The 27,310-nt window shown below is 41.6% G+C and overlaps 2 protein-coding genes across 6 annotated transcripts in view; one reads left to right on the plus strand and one right to left on the minus strand.

The window, feature by feature from the left end:
• Positions 1 to 2,331: 2,331 nt before the first annotated feature.
• Positions 2,332 to 26,223, minus strand: Fgfr1op2 (FGFR1 oncogene partner 2). Of its 2 annotated transcripts, XM_028891633.2 has the most exons (7): positions 25,884 to 26,223; positions 15,921 to 16,057; positions 13,078 to 13,195; positions 11,739 to 11,881; positions 9,086 to 9,199; positions 6,144 to 6,257; positions 2,332 to 4,226 (listed from the first exon to the last, which is right to left on the minus strand). In XM_028891633.2, the coding sequence occupies exons 2-7, from the start codon at positions 16,053 to 16,055 to the stop codon at positions 4,089 to 4,091; spliced, it is 762 nt and encodes a 253-aa protein (XP_028747466.1). In that variant the 5' UTR covers positions 16,056 to 16,057; positions 25,884 to 26,223; the 3' UTR covers positions 2,332 to 4,088. The 2 variants fall into 2 exon arrangements, with proteins under 2 accessions (XP_028747466.1, XP_028747467.1); XM_028891634.2 differs by lacking the exon at positions 9,086 to 9,199.
• Positions 26,224 to 26,283: 60 nt separating this feature from the next.
• Ints13 (integrator complex subunit 13) overlaps positions 26,284 to 27,310 on the plus strand; it is a 32,090-nt gene continuing 31,063 nt past the window's right edge. For 2 of the 4 annotated variants that reach the window (XM_028891630.2, XM_028891632.2), the window contains exon 1: positions 26,284 to 26,816. The gene's annotated coding sequence lies outside the window, so the exon portion shown is untranslated. The remainder of the gene's footprint in view (positions 26,817 to 27,310) is intronic. The other 2 variants (XM_028891629.2, XM_028891631.2) reach the window with 2 other exon arrangements.

Raw genomic sequence — 27,310 nt, forward strand, 5'->3', positions numbered from 1 at the left:
TCACAATGAACTTGTTTTTTGAAAAAGACTTTACTGTAGTGACTCTGGCTTCTGTCACACGCCTGTATTTGAGTGGTGTGGACTGTTGGAGAGCAGTTCTCTGTACTGTCGGAACACACTGCCAGTCAGAGCTGTAAACGGCAGAATATGCTTTCTTGGAGGGAGAATACAAGTTATTTTTAAATTTTCATAATAACTTTCATTAATTCCACTTGTATAACTTTTGTAATAAATACCTATTTTGAAAAATGCTTAAGGCCTCCTTATTGTGATGTCTCTAGAAGTTTATACTGGCCATGTTTGTACTTTTACAAACAAAATTATTTAATCTGGAAAATAGTTGTTTTAAAAAACTTAGCTTAAGGCTAATAGGAAGTAAAGGATATACAGGGTGATATATTATAGTTTGCATATATATGTATATCTAAATTTATTAAAAAGAAATTTTTTCCGAGACAGGGTTTCTCTGTGTAGTTTTGGTGCCTGTTCTGGATCTCGCTCTGTATACCAGGCTGGCCTCGAACTCACAGAGATCCACCTGCCTCTGCCTCCCAAGTTTTAAAATATTTAATGATTTATTTTATATACATTAGTGTTTTGCTTGCATGTATATCTGTGTGAGGGTGTTGGACCCTGGAACTAGAGCTACAGAGAGTTGTGAGCTGTGATGTGGGTGCTGGGAAATGAACCTGGGACCTCTGAAAGAGCTGAGCCATTTCTCCAGCACCTAAATTTAATTCTTGAGACAGGATCTCATGTGGCCGGCCTATGCTGGCCTTGAGCTTGCTGTGTAGCTGAGGATAACCAAGCTGTCTGAGACGAGCATGGCCTAAGGCAGCGTAGGTCATGGTGGAAAGGCTCCAGATGCTCACAGCCTGATTACGGTGTGGGGATTTGCATTGATGCACTTACTCCCTTTGTCTTGACAGCAGGAGTTAACATAAAGCCCTTTCAGAGCAGGCTGGTATTTGAGAAACGGTTGGAATAACACTGAGCTTTTGGCCACAGATTCCTGCTAAAATCTGAGAGTGGGAACTGATAGGGCTCTTGTGTAGCTAGAGTTTTCCTGCCTTGCCCACAGTCAGGACAAATCTCTGTCACCCGCCAGTCCCACAGCCGCTCAGACTCAACCAAGTAAACACAGAGACTTATATTGCTTACAAACTATATGGCCGTGGCAGGCTTCTTGCTAACTGTTCTTATAGCTTAAATTAACCCATTTCTACAAATCTATACCCTGCCACGTGGCTGGTGGCTTACCGGTGTCTTCACATGCTTCTTGTCATGGCGGCAGCTGGCAGTGTCTCTCTGCCTCAGCCTTCCGCTTCTCCAAATTCTCCTCTCTCCTTGTCCCACCTACTTCCTGCCTGGCCACTGGCCAATCCATGTTTTATTTATTGACCAATCAGAGCAATTTGACATACAGACCATCCCGCAGCACTCTTGTATTTTAAAGGCATCACAAACAGAAAGTGCTAAGTCTGTGGTCATAATCTCTGTAGGTAGCCTGGATCCCAACCAAGCAGCTCCATTTCCTGCAGTTGTACTGAAAGTCCCCATGCAGTCTTCTGGCCCCAGCTTCTCGAGAAGAATGGCCTGTGTTTCAGCAGTTAGCAGTTCTATCCTGAATACAGGGTTAACTGCTGGTACTTGAGGAAGGCTCCGGTTGTTTGAAAATGTGGGCTAGTTGATGTATTTTGCGGAAATGGAGAATGTCAGGGATGAGGTTGTATGCTGTGGTCTGCACTAGGGCTAGCACCGATGTTCTGAATATACAGCCAGCAGGATTTGCTAACAAATTCAATGCAAGATATAAAGAAACTACGGTCTAAGATGCCACCATCTTTGTACCCTGCAGCTACCCTTGTAAGGATGGGGAAGACTGAAGACGTTTGGGGATGAAGAGTTTGGCTTTGGGCAGTCTCAGTCTGAAATGTCTCTGTGGCAGAGATGGATTAGTGTGGAAGGTGGGAGAGGTCCAAGTGGGAGCTGTAAGTCTGAGAATCCCAGGGCATCAAAATACTCCATAGGTTACAGATGGGTGAGGCCTCAGAAGAAATGAGGGGGTTACAGCACCGTACAGGAATAAGGCATTCATGTGCATGAACACATCTCCCTCATACACTGGTACAAATAGTCCCCCACCCCCCACACACAAAGAACAGGCCTAAGGGCCGAGGACACAGCTTAGTGATAGAGCATTTACATACAGAGCTCTGGGTTCAAACCCCCGCACCACCTACCCCTCCTGCAAAGAGAATAAGCTTCAAAAAAAAAAAAAATTGTGTAAGAAATGTTAAGTTTTGTTTTAAAATTAAACCTGAGACCATACCAGTTTTAAACACTCATCTTTATTGATAAAATAGGCTCCTCTTCAGCACACACTCTTAGATGTAAGCTTAAAGCTGGGGTTTTTTGTGGGGGAGGGGGCAGTGGAAAACTTGCTAGAAACAAAGCAAATGTCTTTCAGTACTCACAACCGTAAAATTATATTCAAGAAGACAAAGGATAAATAATTTTTTTATAAAAATAATTACTTCTCAAGTAACATTTCACAACAGAGCTGCTCAACTCATTGCCTCCAGCTCACCTCAACTGTGCAGGCTTTCTTCTCTTAAAGTTCTGGCCCAGGGTAAGACTATGTGGACGGATGTACCATTACATTAAGGGTACTCTCCAAAAACCAACAGAAAAATCTTAAAAATAAATTCACTGATGTATAAATTAGTAAGGCCTCTGCATAAGAACTGTTTAACTGTTTGGAGCACTGGCCCTTCCCTAACAGCCCTGTGACCCCACTCACCTCAAACAAGACTGAAAATTTCTCAAGTGAAAAGTCCTTTGAATTTTGCCAATATATGAGATTACATGTAAAATTTTAATGCAAAGTAATATTTACTTAAGTGATATACTTTAAAGTAGAACTTTCTATTTGTGCTAATTTTAATATGTACTTGACACACAAGTATAAATACATTTTTAACCACATTTCACAATCTTTTATCCTTTTATTCTGATCTCTACACATTAAGAACAGCTTGGGTTTCAAGCACACGTCTGTGTCTTCACATGTTGTAAATGTATCCTAAGTGCAAAGGAGAATGTCCATGGGTCTGCACTTTGTTCTCATTTTCTGAGTCACAGGTTGTAGGGAAAACCTCACAGGTTCTAAGAACAAAATGGAGCTTAGACTCAGACCCAGAACTTTGTTTTTGGAACTTGCATCTACTTTTTAAGTATTTGAAGGGTAATTCATTAAATACAAACAAAGGAATTCCAAATTTACTTGGAGACAACCATACCCATCTTGTTACATTAAATATGTTAACTGTCCACTAGTGAGCTGTCTCAGATCCTTAAACATCAAGTACAGAGGAGGAAAACCAGTTTCATTGTTAACCAAGAACCAAAACATTCTTTCAGAGTAGTTTAACCTACTAAATGTGTCTATATATGGCTGTCTTTCTTAGAAAGTAATATTCCTTCTCTTTCCTTCCTGAGATGGTACTGCATACACTCAAGCAAGTCATGGATAACTGCTAGCAAAAAGTTATGCGAACTAGGTATGCTGTAAGTGTATGCCTTCAGTGTATGGGGTGAGCAACACATCCCTAGAGCCTTTGACAGAGACTGAACAATGAGAAGGTTGACAGATAACCACGAAGGCAGAAGCCTCGTGGTCCATAACCTGTTCTGACTCAACAGAATGGACAGACTTAGAACAAAGTCTCCCATTCAGAAAACCACAGCAAAACTTACAATGTAAAGCTGGGATAATTTAGGATTTCCAAACGTTTATTGGGAGTATTCAGGGTGGCCCATGTATCACCCATGAAGCCAACAGCACTTCTGAAACTGCAGTGCTCAGTAGCACCGTGAAGACTCACTGTTCATTCCGCTGCTCAGCTTCTACTTTCTTTTATATTTTGCAATCTAGTTTACAACCACTGATTATACATTCTTCTGTTCTGTCTCTTTGCCAGTGTACTTGGACATACTATAGAGGAAAAAAGGCTGATTGAAGTTGGGGTTATGTTCACTCATCCACTCACTTCTGGGCCCATCCTAGTGACCACGCAGAAAGCCACTCAGCTCTTCCTCAGACTCAGGTCACTGTTAGTCACTAATGCAGATAAAGAGGTACTCTCTGATGCATCATCCTTTCGCAGGTTCAGAAAGGACTCTCGAGTTATCTGAAGGATCTCTCGCAAGCCTTTGTTTTCTTGCTAAAAGGAGACAAGCAAAACTGATGATAGCTTACGCCCTATGCAAATGGGAAAGCACTACATGTGCAGAGACAGAAATCGCTTTTTTGGCCACCTGTAAGATTGCTACAAGGTACCTCTAAGAGGAAAACGTATTTTAAAACAGACATATGAAGGTGTGCTATGAGAAGCAGGCTCTGGGACCACATAAATGGACACATGTACTACGTGCTGCGGACAGTTCACAACCTGAATCTAAGATTTTAAAGCTGGGTGGTGACACCCACCTTTAATCTCAGCAGTTGGGAGGCAGAGGCAGGGGGATCTCTATGAGTTTGAGGCCATCCTAGTGTACATTGCAAGTTTTAGGCCAGTCAGGGCTATACAGTGAGACCCTGTCTCAAAAACGAAAACCAGATTTCAAATGCTGTTAAAGACATAGGGTAAGTATTCAACCTCCCGAGAGCTGCAAGTCTTAATGTGTGCAGATGGAACAGGTAAGGAGGCAGAGATTAGCTTGTTCTGTGAACAGACTGGAGATGAGTAACAACCACATAAACTGATGCTAGTTATAAATTTATATGAATAATACCTTGGGGTAGATTTCATCACTCAGCAATAGTTACTATATGTTTCCCTCAGCAAAATATGAGATCAGCAAAACTAACTGAAGTATTATTTTTCAAAAAGAAATGTAAATGATTATTTGGAATCGTGAGAAATTTTGTCATCTTATAACCTATTCTCTACAGCTGTCTTTGGCCTCACTTTCTAGGTCTCAACAGTTTGGCCTAGGGTTGTTTCTCAACATAGTCCTGCCTATCTGCTTTGTCTGTGACTGCTTTTCATTACCACGATAAATCTGAGCAAATGTAAACTGTTCAGTTTGCAAATCCAAAGTACTTGCTTTCTGGTCCTTTGTTGATCTACCCTTATTATACAAATGGGAGCATACTATATGCTCAGAGACAGAAATAGGTTTTATGGCCATCCATAAGGAATTTCCTGATCATTGTTGGGTTTATGTGTTCTGTGTGTGTGTGTGTGTGTGTGTGTGTGTGTGTGTGTGTGTGTGTACACACGTGGAGGCAAAAAGCTGACACCAGGAGTCTTCCTCTCTGCAATCTACTTTATGTTTTGAGACAGGGTGTCTTATGCAACCTGAAGCTTACTGTCCTGACTTTTACATGGGTGCTGAGGGTCCAAGGCCAGGTCCTCGTGCTTCACGGTAACCTTTCACCCCCTGGGTCAGCTCTCTCGCCCCACTGTTGTTTTTTTTGAGACAGGGTCTCATGTAGTCCAGGCTAGCCTAGAACTCACTGGGGGCAGAGGGTGACCTTAAATTCCTGATCCTTCTACCTCTGCCTCCCAAATTCGAGAATTACAGGAGCACCACACCTGGCATTATTTGTGCATCATAGTAACATTTTTCTAGATCAGTATGATCTTCAGCACAAGGAACTGAATTTTAAAAATTATGAAATCAAGGAAATTCATACACACACATTCACACACACACACACACACACACACACACACACACACACACACACACGAGAACAATACAGACTCAAAACTCAATTTTCTCTTTTCAAGATAGGGTTTCTGTGTGTAGTCTTGGCTGTCTGGGAACTTGCTCTGTAGACCAGGCTGTCCTCGAACTCACAGAGATTCAACTGCCTCTGCCTCCCAAGTGCTGGGATTAAAGGCGTGCACCACCACGCCTGTCTTAAAAATCAACTTTCTCAAGTACTGATGTATTCATGTGTCACTGATGATCCCAGATTCTTGCATTACTACCCAATGGCCTATTTCACACTATCACCACCGTCCACACTCAGAAATCATTACCACCAACTCAAAAAGAGTGTATGTGTTAAGATTGGGACTGTTCTTTGCAGGGATACTTTCCACCCGTATTTGAAGTTTAAAACTCACTTCAAGTTGAAATATTCGCTCCTGTTCCTTGCAACCCTGCTGTTCGTCGATTTCAATGGCCTTTCTCATCACTGCTGCCATCTCGGTGATCTGGTCCACATGTGCTTGCAACTCCTGGAAGAGAGGGCAGGCACGGAAATGAGAGAAAGATTCCGCTAGCTCAATCTGGATTCTCTCTTCTGACAGAACCACACTGCCACCCAACACAAGCATGATATCCTTATGTTGCCTTGTAACATGAATCATGACAACGCTGGTGCACATCGGTGTTAAGAATAGAATTAATTAAAGAATTAAAGGGGCAGGAGGAGCTCTTTGAGTTTGAGACCAGCCTGGTCTACATAGCAAGTTCCAGGACAGCTGGGACTACACTGAGATTAAAAAAAAAAAAAAAAAAAAAAAAAGAATAGAATTAAGGATACACATCACAGTATAACTCAACCCTATAGCAAAATACTTAGTTCATTTCACAATGACCAAGGAGATTTTCTTTTTCCCAGCTGCATGTACTATGGTTAAAGTGATGGGAAAGATAAAAACCTGCTGGCACAGGCAGTGTCTTTCCTTCCCTCAAGCCTGCATGATTCAGTCTCCTCTGCAGGAGTAATGCCTACATGCTGATCCCAAGTCAACCAAGAGCCTTTCTAGACCTTAGCCCTCCTCAAGAACAGGATGTGTATTGTTTACATCTGTCTATTATTTAGAGCTTGCTGAATAAGAATTATTGAGCAAAATTAACAAGTTGCTATGGAGTATTAAAACACGAAGCTTTTTTTTCCCTGACAAAAACAGAATTAATTTCTGCATGATATAGATACCTGTATTATTGTTTTATAAATTCTTTCTATCGTTCCTTGTTTTTTGCACTGCTATGACATGTCAGGCACTAAACCAGGTAAAAGAAGCACAATTCCTCTTAAGATACCTTCCCTGAACTTATGAGCTTTTGTTTAGCAAAGGAGACAGACAGTGGGGTTTAAAAATGGACAGGAGCTCTTGAATAATCATTCTCTCTCTCTCTTGGGGGGGAGTTGAGACAGGGTTTCCTGTGTAACTGTCCTGGCTGTCCTGGAACTCACTCTATAGACCAGGCTGGCCTTGAACTCACAGAGAACTGCCTGCCTCTGCCTCCCGAGTGCTGGGATTAAAGGCGTGCCACCACTGCCCAGCCCACTTTCTCAATAAATAGTTTCTATTGATCATTCTTCATTGGGAATAGAATTTACTATATTAATACAAAAACTAAATTTGAAATTCAATGAAAAAAAAATCCCCAAATGAACATCAAGTCTTTCAGACATCTGAAGCTGATCAAGACCTTAAAGAACCCACATAACTGTTAAACTGGAAGATGGAAATACAACAGAACTATCTTTGGTAATTATATTTAATATATGTGTATGTGTTTCTAGGAGTTGAACCCAGGACCTTTAGACTAGGCAAACACTCCATCACTGAGCTACACCCCTAACCCCATTTAATAATCTTCAAGAAAAGGATGTAGGCCCTCACAAGGTTTTGGTTCTAGGGATGGATTCCAGGGCTACACTCCTAAACCTGTCTTAATGGAGAATCTCTGTAATGGAAGCACTTGGAAGATGCCATAAAGAACTATCTGCTCTGTCTTGTACAGTAGAGTTAAAATGAAAACCAAGTATGTTAAAAATTGGTGATTCTGTCTCTCACTTGTATGGGTGACACTTTTAAGTATTTAATGGTGACATGTGGCTAAGTACCTTCCACATGATACACAGATGCCATCAATTCAGGAAGGTGTACTGGACAGCCCTGGATTAGCCTGTGGTAGCAAAGCTGTTACCAAGGCAATTGCTCGCCATTCTCTGTAGCACCGCAAATCCCTAAGACCCTGTTACAGAGGACACACAGAGAACTGAAAAACTGAATACCAATGACTTTCTCAATTTATAACTGGTCAGTACTGTGGCACCAGCATAGGTTTAAAAGGCACATAGGAAGCCAATAATTTCTTGCCTTTGAAATGGAAGAAAAAAAAGAGGGTGCTGATTTTTCAGTATAGAGTCTGTTTTAAAAAGATCATAGGAAAAAAACAAAACAATGCTTAGTGTGCGTTACAGGCCCAGTGAATGGCTCACTCACTCATTGGAAGTACCACACTGCTTTTCTGGGACCCAAAGCAAGAACTGTGGCTCCCAAGCCCAAATGTCAGCACATCATCCTGAAACTGTCTTGATCTCTCTCCATTTCCAAGTCTGTCCTATTTATTATAATAATTAATCATTATCAACAATACATTAGCAATAGATAAGTAATATTTATTATTTCTACTCTGCAGCAACAGCCCAGATCTTCAACACTTCAAAAAGAAAGAAAGCGTCACTATGTAGAGCTATAATGTCTATGCAAAAGGCATTCCTGTGTGTGAACTCAAACCAAAGAACTACAAATAATTAAAATCTAAATTACAAACTTTAAGTTTGATGGACCAGCCTTTTATAATACCAGGCTAAAGTTATTATCAAGAAAAAATATTTTTCTTTTTTTAGACAGGGTCTCACTGCATACTAACCCTAACCCTACATAGTTACATAGACCAATCCAGCTTCAGACTCATAGATCTCCCTGCTTCTGCCTCCTGAGTAAGAAAACACTTAATGTGTAGTAAAGCAGTTTTATAACAACAAAAACTGCAGTGATGTCTAGTAAGAGCAAACAAAAGACGGTAAACAGCTCTAAATCTGTCACATAATACACAGTGGCTTACATCCTGTGCATGAAACACAGAGCATTAAGGACAAAGAGTTTTAGACTCAGCAGCATGGCCATGAAAAGCACACCGTTCTTCGATTGATTTCATTTATTTGCTGATCTAATCTGGAAGGGCAATTCAAAATAAGACAACTTTTAAAATGGACCCCACTTCCATCCACCCCCGCCAAAGTTGACTGTTTGATTTAGTGTACATTCTGATTTGCTTCCAAGTGCCGCCTCTCCAGTCCATGCTGAGGTGCTTCAAGGACGTGCCGAGATGCATCAAGGAAGAATCCTTCGCAGCTGTTACGATGTACCATGTCAATCTGTAGTACAGAGTCATTATAATGTTAATACGGAATTCATCCGTAATTTAAAAACTGAATGAGTGGTTAGTTCATGCGTGTTAGCCAACTGTTGGAATGTTTGTTTTTTTAAGATTTCCAAAAAGGCATCTGTTAAAAAAGTAATGTAAAAATAAGTACTTGGATGAAACTGAGTTATGTTTTCTAGTGATTTTTAAATATGGACTCAAGAAGCTCTAGGTGAGTGCAAATTTCTGTATTACTGTAGCCTCAAGCAGGACACATGCTCCAAAGTACAGCTATACTCAACTGTGTTCCCCAAAGTGTGTCACAGAATTATTTCTATGTTTAGGCATATTAGACCACTTTGTTTATGAAAACTGATACTGCTCCTCCTCCTCTAGTGATGACTCATTTTCCCCACACTCTACCTGTTAGAGTTACGTTTGTTTCTCAACCTCCTCTTACACTGCAAGCTCAACAGCAATGTGACCCATTCCTTCAATTATCTTGCTCTTGCCCGTAACGACTAATCCAATGCAGGGTGTTAAATGTTTGATTTACTGAACCAAAGTGTCTCCTTTTTGGGAAAAATCAAAATCACAAACATTAATATGTATTAGTTAAAATTAATAGCAAATAACTGAACAGTCATTTTATGGAAGGCAAGGATCAGCACTTAGATGAACTCAATCTACACAACCAATGTTAACGGAAGGTTCATGGCTACTTAGGAAGTGTTTAACTTTTTTACCTAACGGGACAGCACTGATGAATGGTACACCCAATGGGCTTTTTGGGGGGGGGGTGTTGAACTCAGGGGTTCAGGTACACTAAGCACATATTCTACCATGGAGCTATGCCTCTCCCTCTCAATGTGTTTCAGAAAACATTTGCTCTGACACAGTCACTACAATATGGGACTAACAAGATCTTAGTCTACAAAAATTTTTGGTGGTATTTACTCTTCTTTTAAAACTTCAAAATTTTGGTTTTCAAATTGTAAAACAAGAGGGCCTTTTGGAATCTCAAGACTGCACTTCAATTCTTCTTTATACTTAGTTATACATTTACTTAATGTTTGGAGAGGGAGAGTAGAATCCCATCCCATGGGCATCCCACGTAGCCAGGCTGGCCTAGAACCCTGACCTTCCTGCCTGTATCTCACAAGCACTGGGATTAAAGAGCTATGTGACACCATACTTGGCTTAGATATACATTGAAATACTCCATAACAAATATTGACATTAACCAGTGACTTTACATTCAAAAGACCAGTTAAATACCCAAAGTCTTCCATTTTGTTAGGGCATGAGTATTATAAATAGATATTATTAAACCCAATTTTAGTTCTTTATTCTCCTACTAATTGACACAAAAGGTAGCTATTACAGTCTCTAATATGTATAACTGTCACCTAAAGAATATTACTAGTTATTAAATTCTGATGGAATAATTTAAAAATACTACAGACACCAACTGGAAGAAATATTTTAAAGAATCCAAAATATGTGTAATAATTGAGAAATACATGTATCTTATAACTATCATTACTTCTTAAATAGTATTAGTTGTAAGTAGGTTACTTCACCATTGCCTGAAACAGGTAAGAACCAGGCATCCAATCTAGTTTAATATCTTTATTTCCACTGGCACTCAGAATTCAGTTTAATGTAAACTATTCCGGTATCTGGACAGCAACTGCCCCCAAGTGACCCCAAGTAAATGACTACGAAAATACTGACCACTCCAGCTTTGGTTCTAAAAGGATGTCAACTACATGCAGTGTCCCCAACCCCATGGTTTTTCATGAAAATAAGTTGTCCCCACTCAGACTGAACTCTTCAGGAAAACAATCTACACTCAGCAGCTTGCAGACTTTGAAAGCATTTCAGTTCCTGTTTGTGTAACAGGTAGCAGTACACAAATTTACTGGAAAAAATAATACTTAAAAGTAGAGAATCTTAAAAAATAATTTTAAACTCAACATACTTTTATTTTTAAAATAGTTTATTTCTGAGTTCATACACACACACACACACACACACACACACACACACACACACACACAGAAACAACATTTTAAAGTTACTAAGGACACCAATAGGGAGGCAGAGACAGGTGGATCTCTGTGAATTTGAGGCCAGCCTGGTCTACATAGTGAGTTCCTGGACAGCCAGAGCTACACAGTGAGACCCTGTTACTAGGGAGCAATGGGAGTTAGAAGAATAAGCCAAGGAGAAAACAATACACAACAAGAAATGGGCAGAGAGGATGACAACAACAGAAAATGCCAATTAAAAATGTGAGCTATTTCTGGGTGTGGTGGCGCATGCCTTTAGTCCCAGCACTCAGGAGGCAGAGGCAGGAAGATCTCTATCAGTTTGAGACCGGCCTAATCCACAGAGTGAGTTTCAGGACAACCAGGGCTACAGAGAGAACCCCTGTTGTGGAAACAAAGATGGGGAGGGAGGTATTCTACATCACTGAAAGAATCGGAACACAGGTTAAGGAATGGCCCCCAGTTTCCATTTCAAGTCAAATTCGTAGACTGGTTTACCTTTGAGTGTTGCTCTTTTAACTTCATTATTATACCCGGGTCATCTCTCTTGCTAGCCATTAGCAACCGGAACATTTGCTCTCGATACTTGCTCATTATCAGTTCCAAGGCTGACTGGTGTTCTTCCAAGGATGTTCGAAGTTCTATCAAGAACAATGTGCTTTATTCAAGTAAGTTAAGATTATATAAACTATGTTCTTCTATATAACATTCATCAAAACAGTGACATATAGGATATCTTAAAAAGAAAACATGCAAAAAGCTCTTCATTACTTTCTATTGAGATAAAAGTTTATGCTGTGTGTGTGTGCGCGCATGTGCGTGCGCACACCATGGCACATGCACAGAGGTCAGAGGACAACTTGCAATTTCACCTTCTACCAGGGGTTCCAGGAATGAAATGCAGGCTGTCGGGCTTGGTGGCAAGTGCCCTTGACCCACTGAGACATCTCTCATTAGGTTTTTAAAGTGTTCACTTAAAACTCATTTCTTAAAAATCATTTCAGAGCTATGAGGCTGGACTGGGGAAAGTTCCACCAAAGTCTAGCACTGCGATGAACCTGGGCACTTAGGCTGAACACTGAAGGAACGAGAATCCTAAACAAGGAGCATCAGTGTGAGGCTCTACCAGGAAACTGATCTGCGATGGCAGAACAAATGCTGTGTGGAGGAGAGCGTGGAAGAGGACAGAAAAGAGACCAGGAATTGACTGAAGGTCCTTGTACAAGGAAAGAAAAACAAATGTTTAAGCAAGAGCATCATGGTCTTTATTCTGGGAGTTCAGACTAACGCTTCTGTTGAAGGGTGGAGGGAAGGCAGAGACTGTGCGCAGCCACGCCAGGACACGGAGGAGGGAGCGGAGTTCCTTTACAGGAAACAAAATCAGTGCAAAGCAGATGGTGAGGAAAAGCAGCTAAGATGATGCCAAGCAGGGCAGACCTTCACAGAGAGGACTGGGTAAAGCAGCAGTAAGTACCATCTAGGCAGAGACCAGAAAATGAGATTAAATATAAAAAAAAGAAACTTCAGTTGACTATTTTCCCCTTTAAAAAGAGGATTCTATTTTATTTTATGTGTATGTGTGAACACCTGCATGTATGTCTCTGCACCACATATGTGCCCGGTGCCCCAGAAGAGGGTGTCGGATCCTCTGGAGATGGAATGATGGGCAGCTGTGAGATGCTTGATGTGGGTGCTGGGAATTGGACTGGGTCCTCTGCAAGTACTCTTAACCACTGAGCCATCTCTCTAGTCCCTCTGATTTGTGAACATACGAATTAGTCCCACACCAGTACCACAATGGCAGATGAAAGTCCTCTTTCGTGACAATATATCTTACCTTTGTTCTCTTGCTGCAATTCTCTGATCTGTCTGTTTTCTTGCTGGATTCCCATAACTAGTGTGGACCTTGGCCGATGTCTTGCAACTTCATTAAGTTCTTGGATTTCTTCCTGATACTAATGAAAAGATTAAAGTACAACATATGGCAAGTCAGTATTTGTAAATTTTTACCTGCTATATGAATATAAATGAGCAGACCCTCCAAGAGTTAAACAGAAGTATTATATGACCCAACATTCCTTCCTAAGGAAGAGAAAATGTCCATAGTGCCATTACTCATAATAGGAAAAAGAAAGAAGAGTTCAGTACCCACCCACTGAAGAGAGAAGAAACAGGACACCATGTATCTCCTTGCAGTATTACTGGGCAATGAATAGGAGAAAACAACAACAACAAAACCTGACACATACTACAACCCAGATGAGTTTTAAAACCTGATAAAAGGCCAATCACAAAAGGCACATATCTCATGTCCTACTCACATGCAGTATCTAGAGCAGTTAAATCTACTGGGAAAGGAGCTTAGGGGGTCCAAGGTTGAGAGGGTGGGAAGCTAGAACGATACTTTAAAAAAAAACTATAGTTTGCTTAGCATGAGCGAGGCCCCAGGTCTCATCCCCAGCACTGCTGATGAGGGGAGAGGGGGTTGAGATGAAGTCTGTCTATTATGTAGCTCTGGCTGTCCTGGAACTCTGTAGACCAGGCTGGCTTTGAACTCACAGAGATACATCTGCCTCTGCCTCCCAGGTGCTGGGATTAAAGGCATGTACCACAACACCTGGCTGGATTTTGATTTTTTTAAAAAGTAGGAATTTAACTTTAGAATTATTCATTTTTCTTGAGGCATTCTTACTGGATAGCTATCAATGATTTCATCATAATATTCCTGGTTTTTTTTTTGTTGTTGTTGGTTGTTTGTTTGTTTTGTTTTTTCAAGACAGGGTTTCTGTGTGTTGTTTTGGTGCCTGTCCTGGATCTCGCTCTGTAGACCAGGCTGGTCTTGAACTCAGAGAGATCCACTTGGCTCTGCCTCCCAAGTGCTGGGATTAAAGGCAAGCACCACTGTGGTGGTATTCTAATTGTACTGAAATGTGATTTTAATTGTATGTTAATAAAGTTGCCTGGGGGTCAGAGCTATTAGAGCCATAGACAGAGTGTGGCGGTGGTGGCACATGCCTTTAATCCCATAGATCTCTGTGTTCAGGGATACAGCCAGCATTGGAGACATACGCCTTTAAGACCTAGGGGGCTGTACATTCAGACAGTGACGAGGCAGTCACGTGTTTGGGTTTACAACCAATGAGAAGGCAGAATGACTGGAAAATAGATTTACACACAGGAAATAGCTCTCTTTCGGGAAGCTGGGACAGCAGAAGGAAGGGTGAGATTTTAGCTCTGAGCTCTGACCTCTCTCTTTTACATTGTTTCTGTGTTTCTTATTTAATAAGACGGTTGGTTACATCTACACACCACCACCTCCTGGCTCACATTCCTGGTTCTTAACTTCAGGTGTCAAACTCTTTTGTAAAACAAATCACTCCCAGGTCTACATTAATCACTGCCATCAGGCTGGATGGTCAAAGAGCAGGTGGCTTAGGGAGACACAGCAGCAAAACAGTCACAGGGAACTTGCTCCATCCACTATTTCTGGTGACTTCCAAAAAGCCCCAGTTCAGGGCTGCTTTCTTTCTTTGTTTTTCGAGACAGGGTTTCTCTGGGTAGCCCAGGCTGGCCTTGAGCTCAGAGACCTGTGTCTGCCTTCCTAGTGCTGGAACTAAAGGTGTATGCCACCACTGCCCGGATAGGGCTGCTTTCTTAAAAGTTGGAAATCTTTACGGGGGGATGCCTTACACAGTAGGTGAACTTAATCATTTACTGGAAGATTCTTCCACATGTTATTAGCAAGAAGCAAAACCTACTTAATTCCTACTGTAAATGACAGATTTAAAACATGCTAGCAAAAATGAACTTGAAATGACTGCATAGGATAAAAATTAGCTATTTCCTTACATCATTTAAAAAAAAACTATTTGCTTGTTAAATAACACCCAAGCACTTTTATAAAAAGTATAAACGTCTTGACATTATATAATACAGCAAAATAGCTAATGTGTGCCAATATTAGTGACATGTGTTATCTGGTCTTTATCAAATGCATTTAGATTTAACAATTTCACTTATTTTTAATTCAAATGTGCTTTTCTGTCAGAAGAGGGATAAAATTTATAGATCTGAAAATAAACCTACCTATGTACGTGTCACCAAAACATTTTAATATACCCTACTCCAAAGTGAAACACACACACACACACACACACACACACACACACACACACACACACACACGGGAGGCGACCTGAAAACTCTAATTAGAAATGATTTGACCAGGTAGTGGTTTACTGTGGTATCTGAACGAGAATGGCTCCCATTGGCTCATAGATCTGAACACTTGGTCACCAGGGAGGGACATTATCTGAAAGGATTAGGTGTGGCTTTACTAGAGGAAGTGTGTCACTGGGGATGGATGGGCTTTGAGATTTCAAAAAGCCCATTTCCAGCCGGGAGCCTCTTTCTTCCTGTTGCCTGTGGATGCTGATGTAGAATTCAGTTACTTCCGCAGCACCATGTCTGCCTGCAAGCAGCCATGGTGATACCTATGATGATAATGGACAAAACTTTTGAAAACTGTAAGTCAGCCCAATTAAATGCTTTCTTTTGTAAGGGTTGCCGTGGTCAAGGTGTCTTCACAGCAATAGAACAATGACTAAGACATTTATGATTTAAGTGTTGCCCAAGTATCAATGAAGCTTTGTTTAAGTGAGCCAGCAAAGAAAAACAAACCTGCTTCATCGCTTCCACTCGCTTGCTGAGGGCCGTGGTCTGCTCGATGAGAGACTCTGCTGCATCGTCATGGTCTCGCAACCTTTCGACAAGGGCTTTGGCATCAGCAAGTGCCTTCTCAATTGTGCAGCTCATTTCTAAAGGAATACCAATAATAAATTAAAATCAGGACTCAAAGTCAACGTATCACCATACCTTACTTTTACTGCATTATAGATATGCTTCTTAAGCTTCACTTTCTAAAACTGTTCATTATTTGGTATTCTGTTGGGATACTATGAACTTAAATGAAAATCTAAAAAGATTCTCCCTATGCCCCTATACACACACACATTCTCTCTCTCTCTCTCTCTCTCTCTCTCTCTCTCTCTCTCTCTCTCTCTCTCTCTCTCTCTCTCAAAACAACAGCCAAGCTGGCTTTTGTGTGCTTTGCTATGTCAAAGTCTCAACCTCCTCCTGGATGAGCTACTGAATGTTATGTAAAGTGACATAATCTCAATTCCTGCATTTTTCTTATGGGAGGGAAAAGTTTCAACAGAGAATACCATTAGCCACTATAGGCAACTTTCAGTATGTTTTAAAGAGACACTAAAGGGGATGTTGAGATGGTTGAACAAGGAACAGAAGCATCGGGTGTTCAGCTGCATTCTGAAGGAGTCACCAAGGGCAACACTTAACAGCAGCAAGAGAGAGAGGAGCCTTGAAGAGGCCAGGCCTGGGAGGCAGTGTAGCAGCAGCGACACAAAGGCTGGCCATCTGCTGCACGGGGGCCACAGTCCAGAGGGTAAACCTCCCCTCTGCAAGGTGGGGGTGAACAAGAGTTCCAGCAGTGATCACAGCTGCTGAGAAGGATAACCTGGAACCCACACAGTGGTCTTACAGTGGAGGCTGATTGACAGGCTAATCTCCAAAGCAAAACAGAAATTTGAAAAAACAAGGGGTCCCTGCCTATAACAGATTCCACAAAAAAAGAGAAATGTAAGAAATGCTGGATATAGAATTCAGCAAAGCTGGGTAGATCTCTGTGAGTTAGAGGCCAGCCTGGTCTACATAGTGAGTTATAGGACAGCTAGACTACAGTGAGACACTGACTCAAATAAATAATACGTAAGGAAACAAACAAAGAATTCAGGAGAATAATTTTTAAAAGAGAATGGTTAACAGTGTTTGCTGCTCTTGCAAAGGACTGTAGTTTAGTTCCCAGCACCCATGGGGTGGGGTGGGGGAGACGGCTCACAACCATCTTTAACTCCAGCTCCAGGGATCCAACATTCTCTGGCCTCTGCAGATACTCCAATGCATGTGTGCATACCTACACAGACACACACAAACCCTGAAAAAAGAAAAAAAAGAAAGAAAAAAAGAAAAAAAAACTAAACAGAAATCTTAGAATCTAAGAAGAATTCAATAAAATGGTTTAAGATAAATTTTGTTGTTGGTTGTTTTTGCTCTTTTACTTACTCTTTTGGCTCTTTGTTCTTTGGACTTTTGAGGGCCCACTACCCAGCTCCCAAATAAATCACACATGGAGGCTTATTCTTAATTATAAATGCACAGCCTTGGCTTGGCTTATTTCTTGCCAGCTTTTCTTAACTTTAAAATATCCCACCTACCTTTTGCCTATTGGCTTTTTCCTTTTCTCTATATCTTACTTTCACTCTTACTCCATGGTGGCTGGCTGGGTGTCTTATCCCTAGCATCCTCCTCTTTCTTGTTTTCTTGCTCCTTCTTCTCCCAGATTTCTCCTTCTATATATTCTCTCTGCCTGCCAGCCCCACCTATCCTTTCTCCTGCCTCCCTATTGGCTGTTCAGCTCTTTCACAGACCATCAGGTGTTTTAGACAGGCAAAGTAACACAGCTTCACAGAGTTAAACAAATGTAACATAAAAGAATGCAACACATCTTTGCATCATTAAAACAAATGTTCCACAACATAAACAAATATAACACATCTTAAAATAATATTTCACAACAGAACTTATAGCACATAAAATGTTTGTATTGGAATCTAAGATCTCTAAAATCAATTATCCAAGTCCCAACCTTGAGAAAGTAGGAAAAGAGCAGAATAAACCCCAAGTAAATAGAAGGTAAAACCCAGTAAAACCAAAGGCCAGTTCTTTAAAGCAAAGAGGGTGGTGTGAGTGTGTAATGGGGGTGGGGGGCGTGTAGAGAGAGATCCCAAGAGAGATTGAATAACCAACTCAAGAACAAATGAAGAGCCAGCAGTGGTGGCCCATAATTTGGTAACCCCAGTACCCAAGAGTCTGCGGCAGGGGCATCAAGAGAAGGAGTCCAATCTGGGTCACAGTCTGTCTCAACTCCCAGTCCCTTAAAGAACAAGAGAAATCACTGCAGAACCATAATTCACTCTAAACACATCTTATATACATGAATTAGATAATTAAGATTAAACAGATTTGTGGTGGTTTGAAAGAAAATGGCCCCCAAAGAGAGTGGCACTATTAGGAGTGGCCTTGCTGGAGGAAGTGTGTCACTGTGGGGTGGCTTTGAGGTCTCTTGCTCAAGCTTCTCTCAGTGTGACAGTCAGCTGACTTCCTGTTGCCTCTGAGTCAAGATGTCAAGATGTAAGGACTGTCAGCTCCAGCACATCTGCCTGCATGCTGTCATGCTCCCTGCCATGATGATGGACTGAACCCCGAAACTGTAAGTGATCCACCCCAATTAAATGTTTCCTTTATAAGACCTGCCCTGGTCATGTCATCTCTTCACAGCAATTAAAAACCCTAACTAGGACAAGATTAATTCCTCAAAAACCACAAAGGACAAAAAGTCATACAAGAAGAAACAAATAATTGGTAATACACCTATAACTATTATAGTCACTGGAGTTACATAACCAAATTCCTAAAGCTATTTTCTAATAAGTTTAAATAGTAAAGAAATTGGAGTTAAAAAATATCCTGCAAAAGAGGCTCCACATCCAGAGAGCTTCAGTGGCAAGTCCTACAATACACCAAGGGCTGGAGACATGGCTCAGCAGTCAACTGCACTGCTGCTCTTGTAGAGTGGGTACCCATGAGTGGCTCACAACCATTCCTAACTCTAGTTCCAGGGGACCTGACCGAGACCCTCTTATGAACTCCATGGGCACTAGGCACGCACCTGGAGCACATACATACATGCAGGCAAAAGGCTCATACATACAAAATAAAACAAATAAGTCTAAAAATTTATTAAAAAACAAAACACCAAAAGAAATAAAATCATGTCTTGTTCAAGGGTCAGGCAGGTCAATATGGGCACTATCTTAGAAAACAAAACAAAGCAAACAGTATTATACAATTTCTTTAAGGAAACTGAACACTTATATGGTGGGGAATGGTGGCACACACCTTTAATCTCAGCACTCCAGAAGCAGAGGCAGATAGATCTTTATGAGCTTCAGGGCAGCCTGATCTACAAGGAAAGACCCTATCTCAAATAAACAAACAAACAAACAAATAATGAAAATAAAAGGAAAGAAAAGAAAAGAAAACACTTTCAGATTCATAAAGCAATTCAGCATTTAAAAGATCTCAACATTATTCTGACACCAAAACCATATAAAAAGACTAGGAGAAAAACAAAATAGGGGTTGGGGATTTAGCTCAGTGGTAGAGCGTTTGCCTAGCCAGCACAAGGTCCTAGGTTCGGGCCTCAGCTCGGACAAAAACAAAAAACAAACAAAAAAACAACAAAAAACCCCACAGAATAAAATTTCTCATGAATATAGTATAAAGACTAAATACTTTCCCCACTAAAATTATAACAAGGTAAGGATGTTCCAAATACCGATCTTGTTGCTAGGGCAATAAGGGTAGGGGGAAAGTATCAACTGGGGTGCATACAAGAAAACTGCTCTGATTTGTGGTCCATGCTGCTACACTGAAAATCCCAAAGAATAAAAACAATGTCTCTCAATGTGTTTAAAAAGAGACAGGAGTCAAGTGAGGTACACAGAGAACACAAACTTGGGTGGGGAGGGAGGTGGGGAAGACATGAGAGGAACTGGGGGATGAATATAATCAAAATACAGTCTATGAAATTTTCAAAAACTAAAAATGTAAAACATAAAATTCCTACAATCTATGATTTTAGCATGTCCATTGGATACAAGAACCAACTGTTCTTCTATAAGTTAGCAATGACAATTTGGAAACAGAATTAAATATACAAAAATTAGGTAATGTATATTACATGAATTAATTCCTGAGAACCCACCAATGACAAAATGTCACAAAAAGAAATGAGGGTATAATAATGTTCCTAGAACCATTTAAAAAGCTACATTCATAATTATGCATACATTATAATTGATATAATAGATAAATGAAATTCTTAGGCATACCCAAAATATATACAGGATCTATATGCTGGCAACTACAAAATGCTAGCAGAAAACGAAGTGGGATCTAAATATGTGGAGAAAATACTGTGCTCAAGGATTTAAAGACTCAATAGGTTTTCAGCTATCAGTCTAATGCATCTAGAAACTGACAAGCTGATTTTTAACTCCTATAAAAAGCAAGGAAACCCAAATCACCAAAACCATCTTGCAGAGATATCAAAGTGTATGATTTAAGACTCACTTTGCATAAAGCATAGCAACAAGACTGCTCTGATAGTCTGAGACAGAACAGAGACCCAGAAACAGGCCCACAGAAGGGTGACCCATTTATTTCTGAAAATGTGCAAAGGGAGCTGGGTGTGATGCTCACACTCCTGTAATTCAAGTATTGAGAAGGCTGAGGCAGGAAGATCACTACTGGGGAATATTATATTAAGGTGCGTTACTTCTGTTTATGCTGCATTTGTTTAACTCTGTGAAGCCGTGTTACTGTGCCTGTGTAAAATACCTGATGGTCTAATAAAGAACTGAACGGCCAATAGAGAGTCAGGAGAAAGGATAGCCGGAGCTGGCAGGCAGAGAATACACAGAGGGAGAAATCTGAGAGGAGAAAAGAAGTAGCCAGAGAAGGAGGACATCAGGCCAGCTACCCATGGAGTAATAGTGAAAGTAAGATTACAGAAATAAGAAAGGTAAAGACCCAGAGGCAAAAGATATACAGGATAACTTAAAGTTAGAAAAGCTAATAAGAAAAAAAAACAAACTAAGGCCGGGCATTTATAATTAAGACTACGCCTCCATGTGTAATTAATTTGGGACCTGGGTGGCAGCTCCCGCCCCCCCAAAAAAGGAGAAAAACCAACAAACATATCACTGCAAGCTTGGGGCTAGCATGAACTACCACATAGTGAGTTCAAGGCCAGCTTGGGCTACACAAAGTCCAAGGACGAAAGAGCAAGGTTTGAAGGCAAGTCAAAGACTATTATGTGCTAGAAAGATACTCAGTGGTAAACAGTGCTGGCCGCTTAGCTATGAGGATGATAGTTTAGACACCAAGACCCTTGTCAGGCGGCTCACAAGTGTCACTAACCCGAGTTTCAATCTGAAGCCCTCTTCTGATTGTCAAGGGCACCCGCACATGTGTGTACACACATACCCACTTTTTTTTTTTTTTTAAAAGAAAGGTTAGTATTTTTTCAACAAATGGCATTGGAAGAACTAGACACCTATATGCCGGAAAGTAATCACAGCACAATTCTTATTTGGTTTATATAAAACTTTATGGTTTATAGAAAGCTTTTCTCAAAATGGAGCACAAATTTTAGTATAAAATGAAAAATGGTGATATTATAAGGGGAAAAAAGGGGGCCAAGAAAAATTTCTGTAATCTGGAGATAGTCAAAGTTTTTTAGGCATGATACTGAAAGCATGAAACTTTATGTAAACCATAAAAACCACTGATAAATCAGGTTTCATCCAGATGATAAACTGACTACCAGACAGCTAAGCCAGTCTGGAGAAGACAAAGGAGACCTGGAGTAAGCATGTCCAGGTTACACATCTGATGAAGTACTCATCTAGGAAAAATGTCAACGTAGCAAGAAGAAGTCTAATTTTAAAAATGGCCAAAAGACTTTAATTTACACAAAAGACTAAAAGATACACAGATGGGGGGGGGGAAGCACATGGAAAGATGTTTACTGTCCTTTAATTTCTGACATCCATCACAGCCCTACTCAGACTGCTAGGTAATGCGACTTGGACTAGGCTCTGTCCCCCCACCGTCTGTGCTGAGGGTCAAACTCAGGTTGTCAACGTTGGTGGCAAGCCCAATAATTCTAGTTAATTGAAAATGGTAGCTTTCTGGACCTGAAGAATACCATCTTATTTTGTTGAAATGTTACTCTTTTTTTCCACTAAGGAAATAAACTCAAGGGTTCCAAATGCAGGAGCTGAGCCGGTAGGGCCCGGACTGGACCTCCACAGCCAAGCTGGTCCTGAGACCCCGCTTGCTTCTTCCTATGTAGAAACTGTCTCAGCATCCTGAGGCAGAAAGAACAAATTCCCTGACTCCACAAAATGGAACTTCTAAAAGATTTAAATTTTTTCAAGTCAGCCAAGGTAGATGTATATGAAGAACAATTTAAAAAACAACAAAATTTTACTTTTTTCAAATAACTACAAAAATCTAGCAATCGTTTTAAGTATACATTAAATTAAGCAATGAACATGGTGGGTTTTTAAAAAAAGGACTACTTTAAAAATGTTCTCTAGGCTGCACAAAAACTAACAAAGTGAACTACATTTTTACATCTTAGAAGTATAAAAATCCATTTACCCAGAAAGAATCATAAACAGATAACTCAATGCCTAATTTTATTAACATTTCAGAAAAACAGTGACGCTTCTTCTGAAAACCTGTGTACTCATTTCCTGTTTGCAAAACCTCAAAAAAGCTTAAAATATTTTATAATATGAATTTGCTTTGCCATTCTTTTTGAAAGATGCTTTCTCTCCCTTTTTAGCTAGTAAGTAATGTGGGAGAGATACTCTTTTCCATATTCTGCTTTAAATTAAAAAAAAAACAGATTCCAATTTAAAAAAGGAATATTTTCAAATTTATCTGCCTATTTTCTCAGTACTTGTCTTAACTACTCATAATATATTTAAATTATCTCATGCAGGTGGGCTGAAATTCCAGGGGTATGCTTTTAAGAAACAACCTTCTCTCTTCTTTTGCTCCCTGCTTTAGCCACATTTTCACCCACTCCACCACTGAGACATCTGCAGCCCGATTCTGACAGATGGCTTAGTGCTGTTGCTGACTCAGGAGAAACCACCTCCCACCCACAACAGCAATTGCCAGCTGTTTACTTTTAGCTCTTAGTTAAGAAAAATATAAAGAAATTCAAGTAACTCTTGCTTCTTTTATAAACTGATTTACACATTATTCAATTGTTGGAGATACACAAATGAGGTGTGATATATGACAGATGTGTTTTTAAATGTCAAAAATTTAGTTTAAAATTTTTATTGCTCAGGCAGGTACCTCTAATGTTAGTAGTTAGATAATATTGTATTAACTGGCACATGGAAATAACAAAATAAAAATGTGTTTCAAGTCTTTCAGAGAAATTTTATTTATTTATTTATTTATTTATTTATTTATTTATTTATTTATTTTTTTCCCCCCGAGTCAGGGTTTCTCTGTGTAGCTTTGCGCCTTTCCTGGAACTCACTTGGTAGCCCAGGCTGGCCTCGAACTCAGAGATCCGCCTGCCTCTGCCTCTCGAGTGCTGGGATTAAAGGCATGCGCCACCACTGCCTGGCTCAGAGAAATATTTTTAAGAAATTAAGAATGTATATAGATAGCCAGGTATGGTGGCACACACCTTTATCCCAGCACTCAGGAGGCAGAGGCAAGAGGTTTATCAGTGAGTTCAAGGCCAGCATGGTCTAGGACAGCCAGGGCTATGTAGAGAGACTCAATCTCAAAAAAAACCAAAAAAAAAAAAAACAAAAAACAAGAAAACAAATGTACATAAACTGTAGTCAGATTTTTCTTTGGGCCACCAACTCACAAATAACACAGAGACTTATTAATGAAAGCTTGGCCTTAGCTTAGGCTAGTTTCTCCTCCTCTTCCTTTCTCTCCCAGGAAATCCTGCTTATACCTCCTCCTTCCTAACTATTGGCTGTTCAGCTTTTATTACACCAATCACAACAATACACCTTCACACAGTGTACAAATATCCCATAATGGGGCTGGAGAGATGGCTCAGAGGTTAAGAGCACTGACTGCTCTTCCAGAGTTCCTGAGTTCAATTCCCAGCACCCACATGGTGGCTCACAACCATCTGTAATGAGATCTCCTCTGTGTACATAATAAATAAATTTAAAAAAAAAATCCCATAACAATAAATGACACATAAAAATGAGCATCTGTGCTGACACATGCACTATTTGAATGCACAGATAATTTCTACTCCATGGACATGAATGTACTTGGAGCTTTATGAAGAAAATCTAAAAGGAACACAAAATTTGAGAGAAAGAACAAATCAAAACCAATTTACATGCTCTCTAGAATGGTGGCTAGGCTGTGTGTGTGTGTTCAAATTAACAATCCAAAGAACTAACCTAACCTAAACCAGTTATTTCAAACATATGGATCTTTGCATGAATGCATATATGAACACTATCAAAAGCATTTGTGTCATATAAAATCCTACTTGTCAAATATAAAGATACTAGCATAATCACTTGAAGCCATGATGTGTGTGCATGCACATGCATTTGCTATTATATACAATCTCCCATCAACTAATAGCAAAAGTACAATTACATATATGTTAGGAATACAGGGCTGCTCATATTCAAAACAGGTTAAGGGCACTGACCCTAAAATAAAAAAGTCCCTTTGAGTTTTAATGTCCTGATTTTTAAGGGACTGAGAATTTTTACAGCAGATTCTTTAGAATGATTGCATTATAAATATGTATATATGTATGTATAAATAATGCTTGCTATGTGCCAACACTGAACTACCTTTTGTTTTAAAGATTAGTAAGACATGATCCCAGACTCATGTTCAAGCTGGCAGGAGAGACAAATAACTAACAAATACATCCTAATAAATACTGCAGAACTATCAAGAGCTCTGGGAGCTCACTGTATTATCAATGCCACCCAAGGGAGTCTAAAAAGAATGATCTATGAACTGGGTTTTGATAGATGGTGAAACAGCAGGAAAAGCAAGCATCCCAACAGACTACACGGTCGTACAAAAGGCACAGTGGTGGAAATGGGAGGCGCGTCTGAGGAAATATTCAATAGCCTGGCATGGGTGGATGGTCAAGAATTAGGGGCAGAAACAAGGTGACACTAAAAAGGTAAAATATGATTTGAGATAGTACGGTAAAAGGCCCTGACGAATCAATATGCTTAAATTAGAACTTGAAAAAGTTTCAAGAGAGATAATGCATTTCACAGTAAGTATGGAAGGCGGAGGCAGGGGCACCCGTTTGGGGTGGAGGAAAGGTAACCGTCACCGTAAAAGAAGAAATAACCTGGGGTGGGGTGAGTGGAACACAGAACCTCAGACAATTCTGAGGTCCGTGGTCTGGAAAGGAGCGTGGACACTGCCGATCAGGGTCGGAATACAGAAGAAAAGCAGGGGAAAAAAAGAGTCCTCGCTCTTGTCAATTAGTGGCTGACCATGGAAGTAGCAATATAAAAACATGCGTCTTTCAAAGAAAACCTCAGAATGGGATAAAGAAAGGTCTGCGGATCACATATACACACAAGCATCCTGTCCACACGCATCACCTGAAAGCAGAGAATTGCACTGTTCTTGAAAAATGGACACCTTTCTGAAGAAAACCAGTTCTTCAACTTGGAACAGAATTTGCAAGGGCACTGCAGGGTTAAAACAATTCCGGCTGCTCCCTTAGGGCTGTGGCTGGTCCAGTGTGCAGAGGTAAACTCAAGTGACAAGTCCCTCCCGCCACCGCCCACGGAGCTCCCGAGTGGCCGGGGCCGGAAGAAAACAAACCCGGAAGGGGTGCCCTGCGGTGAGCGAGGGCTTGGGGTGTTCGTGGAACTTCCGTACCTCGGTCCCGACCGGAGCTCAGCGGGAGCACGGAGAGAGGGAGCCGGGCTCGGGGACTCGCCCACGCGTGCTATTCCACTCCCTCGGCTTCAGCCCCGCTCAGCCGTCAGCGGCGACAAGGACCCGCGGGATCCCGGCGCCCAGGGGCAGTCTCCGCGCCCTCGCTGCGCCTGCTCAGGGAGAAGACGCACAGCGCTGCACAGACGGCGGCGGCTCGCAGCGGCAGCCCGCGCGCCTCGGCCCCATTCCGGGCCGGTTCAGAGCCTCCGCGACCGGCAGCCGCGGAGCGACAGGCCTCGCGAGACTTCCGCCGACCCCCGCAGTTCTCTTCCCCCACCCCCGGCTAGCGGCTCGCCGCCGATTGGCAGAGGGGCGGGGCGGGGGCAGGCCCCGCCTCGCTCCGCCCCCCCCCGTCCTGCTCTCAAGCTTCTGCTCGGCGGATCGGAACTCTCGCGTGGTTTTCCAGGGACTACAGGCGGGTTGAAAGCGGAGAGGGAGAGGTTGCGGGGCTGCGCTCCGCTTCCGCAGGGCCGAGGCCGGTTTGCTCCGGGCCGCGGCTAGTGTTTTGCTTTGGGGATCCTCTCAGGCCGTCCTGGCCATTCTTCCCAACGGTTGACTGGGGACAGTCTTTGAAGGCATTCCCCCCACCACCTTCACTAGCTCCGCCCTCTTCCGGTTCGGCCTCTCCTCGGAGGGGAAGGGAAGATGGCGGGGCTGTGCGAGAGCGCCGTGCGCACGCGCCAGCCCGAGTGCGCTCTTGTGCGTGCACGCGCATGCGCGCGCTCCTGCGTTTAGGAAGCCGGTGTGTTGGGAGATGAGTGGGGCAGCCCTCTGCCAGTGGTACCAGACTCCGGCTGTGCACCGACTCCCTACCCACCCTCCTCAGCCTTCTCCCTCAGCCTTCGTTCGTTCACTGCAGGACCAGGCTCGAAAGTAAGCGAACCTCGATGCCGAGGGCTTCCCTGTGCACTCACCTTGTGCACCGCCCCCCCACCTCCAGCCAGGTGTGCTGGAGGTGCTGAGAGGGACTTTTGCGTGGAGGGCGGTGCGTGGCAGAGCGGCAGAGATAGTGGGACCGTTAGGATGGGTTGTTCCTGTGCACACTCGTGTTCTGCTTCCCATGTGCTTTTAGAATGTGGATTTTTTTTTTTTGTCTGTTCCGTGTAAGATTTTATGAGCGAAGGAGGGGAGTGCACCACATGATCAGTGTTTATAAGAAAAAGTTTCAGGAGTGTTTCCTCCTCAGCATCTGTTTGTTTTGGGATACACGGTGAATTACTAAGGTGTATTGCAAGTTGCCTGAGGAGGATGAGGGTTTGGGCTCATGGGAAGACCCAGTATGCTGTTGCCTTAGGAGATGTGTGTTATTTTGGGTTGTACTTTGCTGTCACTCTTTTCCTGTGGATTTTCCCTCAGCCCCTAGCAAG

The sequence above is a fragment of the Peromyscus leucopus genome, chromosome 3 (genome assembly GCF_004664715.2).
Source record: "Peromyscus leucopus breed LL Stock chromosome 3, UCI_PerLeu_2.1, whole genome shotgun sequence".
In the NCBI taxonomy this organism is placed as follows: Eukaryota; Metazoa; Chordata; class Mammalia; order Rodentia; family Cricetidae; genus Peromyscus; species Peromyscus leucopus.